Source organism: Musa acuminata, chromosome BXJ2-2 (genome assembly GCF_036884655.1).
Source record: "Musa acuminata AAA Group cultivar baxijiao chromosome BXJ2-2, Cavendish_Baxijiao_AAA, whole genome shotgun sequence".
NCBI classification, from domain to species: Eukaryota; Viridiplantae; Streptophyta; class Magnoliopsida; order Zingiberales; family Musaceae; genus Musa; species Musa acuminata.
The window spans coordinates 31,806,163-31,813,214 of record NC_088339.1 but is presented as its reverse complement, the minus strand read 5'-3'; the positions used below and the strand labels follow the sequence as shown (position 1 = coordinate 31,813,214).

The 7,052-nt window shown below is 44.0% G+C and overlaps 2 protein-coding genes across 3 annotated transcripts; one reads left to right on the top strand and one right to left on the bottom strand.

The window, feature by feature from the left end:
• Positions 1-661: 661 nt before the first annotated feature.
• LOC135604859 (zinc finger protein ZAT1-like) lies at positions 662-1,567 on the bottom strand. The gene has a single exon (XM_065094515.1). The coding sequence runs from the start codon at positions 1,565-1,567 to the stop codon at positions 662-664; it is 906 nt and encodes a 301-aa protein (XP_064950587.1).
• Positions 1,568-2,850: 1,283 nt separating this feature from the next.
• LOC135606075 (F-box/kelch-repeat protein At1g16250-like) lies at positions 2,851-6,085 on the top strand. Of its 2 annotated transcripts, XR_010484671.1 has the most exons (6): positions 2,851-3,216; positions 3,519-4,076; positions 4,241-4,898; positions 5,052-5,186; positions 5,373-5,510; positions 5,651-6,085. XR_010484671.1 is itself a non-coding variant. In XM_065096856.1 (3 exons), exons 1-3 carry the CDS (start codon positions 2,960-2,962, stop codon positions 4,785-4,787), a joined length of 1,362 nt encoding a protein of 453 aa, XP_064952928.1. In that variant the 5' UTR covers positions 2,851-2,959; the 3' UTR covers positions 4,788-5,010. The 2 variants fall into 2 exon arrangements, 1 of the variants encoding a protein (XP_064952928.1); XM_065096856.1 differs by lacking the exons at positions 5,052-5,186; positions 5,373-5,510; positions 5,651-6,085 and having other exon boundaries at positions 4,241-5,010.
• Positions 6,086-7,052: the final 967 nt, after the last annotated feature.

The window sequence follows — 7,052 nt, the reverse complement described above, 5'->3', positions numbered from 1 at the left end:
GGTTCCAGGAGCGAGAGCCAGTCATGCATGCAATTAAAGGTCCACCATCATTGGACGTGCCACTGTTGTCCTCCATTGTCTCGATGGATCAGAGACAGTACCTACCCCTGAATAATTAGGCACAAGGCTTGAGGTAAAAGAACAGATCACTCCTGCGAAGCACCCCATGAGTTGAACGCCGATCGATTCAAATGTTTGACCTTGCTTGCTGATGTTAATGTGGTGCCAACATGACAGGGCGACACCACTTCGACAGTGGTAACACTGCTCACTTACCTAATCATGTGGAAAACGAGGATGTGCCCGTCAAGTACGTCACCGGTGCGGCGCAAAGGGCCGAAGGAAGCGGAGACGTGGCAACCTCAGCTCAGCTCGGCTGGAGAGATGAAGGTAAAGAAAGAGCTTTGCAAGCGGCGAGTCGAAAGGCAGGAAGAATCATTCAGCAAGAAGAACTGGAAACTAAGCAGCAGTAAATTAACATGTTTATTCTAGAGTAAGAGGAAGTCATAGGTTAACAAAATGAATCACCAAACCATTATTTCTACATTAAAAAAAAAAAAGTTGATTTTGTTTCCTCTAAAATTCATATGTAACCTCGAACTAACTATAACTATTTGCTTCATGTACAGCTCCGGAGTTGGGATGCATGAAGAATGAAATCTCAGCTCGCTGTGTGGTTGACGATGAACTCTGTGTCCGAAGCAGCAGACAGAGCCACATCGTCATCCGCCGGCGCAGGCAAGTTGAGATCAATTACTCCGAGAGCACGGTTGAATTTGGCGTGATCGCTTGTGGTAGTCATGGTGGTGGCGGCGGAGGATGTTAAGTGTGATCGCTTGTGGCCGCCGAGAGCCTGGCCGGAGGCGAAGACTCTGAGGCAGAAGGGGCACTCGTAGACCTTGGCATCCGCATCGGCCTCGAAGTCGTCGTCGCCTTCGGTCCGCTGTCCGACGGCCGGCATACAGCTCTTCGGCTTGTGGTTGTGGCGGCTCGCCCGGTGGCCGCCTAGCGCTTGGCACGACCGAAACACTTTCTTGCACTTCCCGCACTGGTACCTGCTTCGCCTCCTCCGCGGCGGCCGCGAACGGGAGGTGATCCGACGGACATTTCCCTCCTCCACATCGCCGCTGGTCCAGGAGTCGCGTGAGAGCATCATGAGGCAGAGTGCGACGTCCTCCTCCGTCGTGACATCCGATGCCGAGCTCGCCGGCTCCGGACGCGAGTAAGCGTGGCGGGCTCGCTTGGATCGGCAACGGTGATTGGCGTCGGTCTCGCTCTCGCCGTCCTCGACGACAGCGTAGGTGGACCCGACGGCGGCGAAGGCGGAGGAAGACTCCGGGTCCTCGAGGCGGGACCTCTTCCGACCCTTCACCCTGAGGCCACAGGAAGCTTGTTCGGTAAGCTTCCCCTCCTCTTCCCCCTCCGCCACCGCGTAGCCGGCGGGGCAGTGATGGCCATGGAGCTTGGGCGGAGGGGTGGCAGAGCTTACGTGAGAGCGCATGTGGCCGCCGAGAGCGCGACCGCTGGGGAAGCGGCGGAAGCATATGCGACACTTGTGCTTCTCCATACGAAGCAAACAAAAGAGCAACCAAACCAAGAGAAGCAGAGGAAAAGATGAGTGCGGAAGGAGTAGGAAGAGACGTCTTTGGAAGCGTGAAAGCTTTTCTTATCTTAATATTAAGTAGGCGACAAGCATTCCTCCACCAAAAGATTACACAGCTCCACATGAACCAGAGAGAAGAATTATGGGAAGCATTTAGAGAGAGAGAGAGAGAGAGAGAGAGAGAGAGACAAAGGCAAAGGGTTAAGTAAGAGGCTGTTTCTCTAATTAAAGCAGGGCAGAGGGAATATATAAGCGTTTCGGAAAGGCTTATTCCTAAACTCATGCATCTTTATACCCTCCCTCATGTGTTTGGTACTCAACTCAGGTGCTTGAGGTCTTCATCCCAACTGATGTCTACAGCTGATAACATTAGAAAAGGTGGGGGAATCATATGAAGAGCACAACACAGACCTCATTTCCCCATACAAAAGAAGTCATACACCGAAGGAAGGAAAGAGGCCAAATGCAATGCCAGTGGTGTGTGTGGTAGGGGAGGGCTTTCTTTGAAGTGATCACAAGTGAAAGAATCTGTCACACACACAATAAGGAGGTTCTTCAGCACCTTTCCTTAGTCCTTAGAATCCTGCCCCTCCTACGGACTACTACGTCGATATCGCTCGACAATTGCATCAGTGTCGATGCAGATGTAGAGTGTAAATATCCGTGTAGTTTTCTCATCTCTTGTCATCATTCTTTCAATTCATCTACAATAGTCACATACGCTCCCGACGACGACGGTATCATCCATTATCTTCTTGCTCATCAATTTTATATTTTCATCGATAAAATCGATAATATTATGATAAATAAAAATAAATATTTTAAATTTATAGAGATTTCAATATAAAATTTTTAAGTTTAAGAATCAAAATACTAAAAAAAATTAAATATAATTACCACTGATTGATAAGTAAGAATTTTAGTTTCGCCCAACATCATATGTGGATGCCGAGTGAAACAGAGTAAAAGATCAATTAACCAAATTGTTATAATGGTAATGACGAGAGGTACGATGTTGAAGAAGGTCAATACTCTTTCCGTAACATTAAAGATTGAAGAAATTAAAAAAAAATGGTAAGGATATTCTTACAAAAAACATATACCCTCTTTAATTTTAAGATCGATTCGATCCGTCTTTACTTATCTTAAAATCATTCATGTATTTTTGTGCTCTTCTTCTGCTGCAGTCTCCGAAGAAGAATGGATTATCTAAGAAAACAAGCAAACAATTAGCTAATTGCAGCTTTGCTATGTCACATACACAGCACAATTCATCCACTCATCGTTCTTACATACAAAGGCCTCTGCAAACAGACCGCCAACCGCGCCACCCACGCCACCGCGACCGACGAGCGTATGAGGACGGGGCATATGAGGGTGGGAAAAGTCCCACCATGGGCCGTGGTTCGAAAGCCGATGGCCCAGACAAGTAAAGCCCGCATGCGGGGAACGAAGAAATACACGATAGACTATTCTAGGGTTGATCGAGAGGGCTTTCTCTTCTCTTCCACCCGGCAGCCGGAAAGGTGCTGTTCTTGCCCCCCTCCTCCTCCTCCCGCTCTCCGAAGAATCGAAGCAACAAATATGGACTCCTGCGGCGACGACGATGATGGGTAAGCTGGTTACCCTCTCGATCCCTTTCTTTCGTTTCATTAGTGTCGTTTCTTTTCACAATTGAAGACTTTATCCCCAAGAGAATCGAAGGTTTATTTCCCGAGTTTGTATTAGATATGTTTTTCCGTGATCGTCAGGCTGTGTCAAGAGGGTAATAAAGGCACGGATCCCTTGCTGGATCTGTGCCTTTATTGGAAGGTTGCTGATTGACTTTTACTGTAAAATGTCGTCCTTGTTCTTGGATTTTTACCGTGCTAAAGTGATTTCATAATTTACTGATTTGTCGACTTCACCTAAGCAGGACATGCGAAGCGATAATTCCTGGTCTGCCTGATGATTTGGCCTTGAGGTGTTTGGCAAAGATCTCGCATGGATATCATGGATTGCTAGAATGTGTGTCAAAGAAATGGAAACGAGCGATCAGGAGCATGGATTATGCTCATATAAAGGCCAGGGAAGGGTGGTGTGGGGATTGGCTGTTTGTTTTGGGAGCCGACAGCCCAGCTCTGTGGCATGCTTATGATCCTGATGCAGATCGTTGGCACCCTTTGCCAAGAATGCCAGGATTCACTGATGATGATGAACTATGCAGGTTTTCATGTGTAAGTGTGAGCAACAAGTTCCTAGTGATTGGTGGCTGCCACATATCACATTCAGAAAAGAGGTGCTGGGAGACGAGATCGGTGATGGTGTTCGATCCGTTCAAGAAGCAGTGGAACGCCACGGCTAACATGCAAACAGCACGAACTGATTTTGCATGTGCTGTTATCTCTGACAAGGTTTATGTAGCTGGTGGAAGCAACTCTAGTAGTTCTGAAGGGCTTGCTACTGCTGAAGTTTATGATCCTGATGCAGATAAGTAAGGTTCTTATGGATATCTTGTTAAGAATATGATTTTTTATGTCTCAATGGTGAAAAAAAGATCCATGTAGCTTACCTAAAATGGTTTGAACATTACGACTTTGTTGACGTTGGTTTCTTGTATAGGGATCACACGTAACAAATAACTATAAACATTTTCAGGTGGAAAGATTTACCATCAATGCCTTTCCCCCTGATCGAGTGCTTCAGCATATCCCATGGAGGCCAATTTCATGTTGTCGGCAAGAGAATCTGCAATTTTCAGCATGATACTTATGTTACCTTCAATCCATCAGATCAAAAGTGGCATGTTATGGAAGATTTGCTGCCAGTTTGTAAATTGACACATGACACTACAACCATTATTGAAAGTGACATCTACAGCATACTTCCAGATGGCACTGTTACCATGGTGATGCCCGATCAAAAGGATTGGCACGCTTTGGGTGTATATCCTGCAGTGGTTCTACCAGACCACGATAGACCATTGAGTCCATTCGGGTTTGGTTTTATCGCATTTGGGAGGTGCATATATGTTGTTGGAGGTATGGTTCTCAAGTATAACACAAGCAATCATACGTATGCATATGTGAAGCTAGATGCAACTAAATTCTGTGATCCAAGAACTTCACCACTAGAATGGCAGGATGCTAAACCTATGCCAGTACAAGCTTGTCGTATTTTAGGATGTGCTTCAATGGAGGAATAGAGTTCATCCTGCTTTGTATTGTATCCATTTTTGTAAGATGTTACAAAAAGAAAGATCTGACTGGAGACCTCAATGGCTTCCAGCATGATATGATGTTTATTCAGAGAAGTGGTACGACCAATTACCTTACAAGCTTTGTATTGTATCCATCTTATAAAATGATGTTACAAAAAGAAAGATGTTAGGATTGTTCAGAGAAATAGCAAGACCAATTACCTTCTAATCTTTGAATTCTTTGTTATTAAATGGCTTATGCCTTGCTAGTTGGATTGGGAATGACATGCTGATTCATGGTTTTCCATCCCGATCTATGTTTCCTTATGATTCCACAAAGGTGGATATCATCTCAGGGTCAATGGTTCTGCATAAAGCTTATCTCTTTGGGTTTCAAGAAAGCAGGTGAGCGTTTTTTTTTCTCTTTTTTGTAACTTGGGCTTTTGATGTTGTAGCTTTGGATGCAATTTTTTATTAGCAGATCATTATTTATAAGATGATGACAATTATTGCTGCAGTTTCGGGTAGTTTGTTTTAAGAACTTTAATTTTGGAAAATATCAGTTCTCAAATATTTCCGTCATGTTATCAGGGATGGCACCATCTGCCTATGGTGGATGCCGACCGTGAAGGATGTTTGTGATTCTATAGTTGATGCTCCCAGAACTGGACTTAGCAACTTGGTGGCTAGCCTTGCCTTGGGCAGCATTTGTTCAAAACCGATGTCCAGGTATCTTTCCTCATGCATGTGTTTACAAGATATTGCAGCAAAAAAAATAGAAAAATACTATAGGATTTATAACATGAACTGTTCTTTTCAGAGTCATTGTTTACATAATGTTTAACCCTGTTAATTCTTGTACCCTCCAGTGTTCTCCCGGTCTTCTGCTCACCATTTATCTTACCGTAGAAGAACTACTAGGAATTCATTCTGAGAGAGCTAACAGAGTACCGCTGAAGAGGACAAAGGCAAAGGAAAGAGAACGGAAACAAACAAAGAAAGCCTGTTAAACACAAAGAATAGGAGTAAGAAAGAAGTCTGCCAAAGTATACAGTTAAATGTGCTCCTTAATTACGCCGAACATATGGTTCAGGCTTTTCTCTCTGCTGCAAATGCACAACTATTGGCATGGTATCGCTGTTCATAATTAAGTTGATTGAATTGTATCACTTGCCAGCTTGACTTGAAAGGCACAATCAAACAGCAACTCCCAACAACAGGACATGAGTCCTGCCGAAACACATGTTATGTCTGTATGTTGTGTGCTTGTCAGTTCATCAACCACTAAGGAATGTTGACAATAAGCCTAGTGAACTCTACAATCTATCTACTTGCAGGTCATTACCAACACTGTTTCCAACAATCCGAAGAGAACTACACAGAGCTCCTATGGCCGATGGCACAGAAAGGAGAAACCGACAGTGCTATCAGATTGTAGAGGTAAGGCGGAGGAGAAGCTGTAGAAAGCTCCTTTGGTATGCAGGAGCAGTGACCAGTAAGCCATGCATGGATGATGGCTGCAATCATTCCAATTTGAAACAAAGAGCAAGTAACATGTACCTCAAAAAGGTTTCTGGCCCACTTTGAAAGGGGAAGCTTAATTGATTTGTATATCTACCTGCTTGTCGGCAGAGGATTATTTAGATGCCCCCTCAATTAATTAAATGCTTAAGGCTTCATCTTCTTGCCTTTATCATCAGGAAAAAACAAGTCATGCAGAAAACCTGATTTCTGGAGTGTGCCTAATTATTCTTCCACAACCATTCTCTCCATGAGGATTGATATGTAAGAGTTGCATGTAGGAAACATTGATCGGCAGATTGTAATTACTTGATTAATCTTTTATCAGATCTTTTCGGGTATACATTACTACAGGAAGCTTTTTGAAAGGAAATGATTCCTTCAATTATTAGTGAGTATTTTTGGCAGTGTGTCAATGCAACCATCCAATTGCTTGATTAATCCTTTTTATCAGAATTCTCATGCATACATTAATCTGGGAAGCTTTTCGAAAGGAAAATTATTTCTTCAGTTGTAGTGAATATTTCATGTAATGATCTCATTAGGTCCTTTTGTAGAACCTTTAACAGTCTTAGCATAACCTGATGCCAATAGTCCCCACTGAAAACCAAGGGACCAAAATGTACAGGAATCAGTGGCAACTCGAAAAGCAATGTGTGAAGAGAAGCAATGCAGCAGGCTTTCCTTCTAATGTCCCACACAAACAGAAGCTTTATTCCTTGTCCACTTGCCTGATGGGTCTCCTTTCCC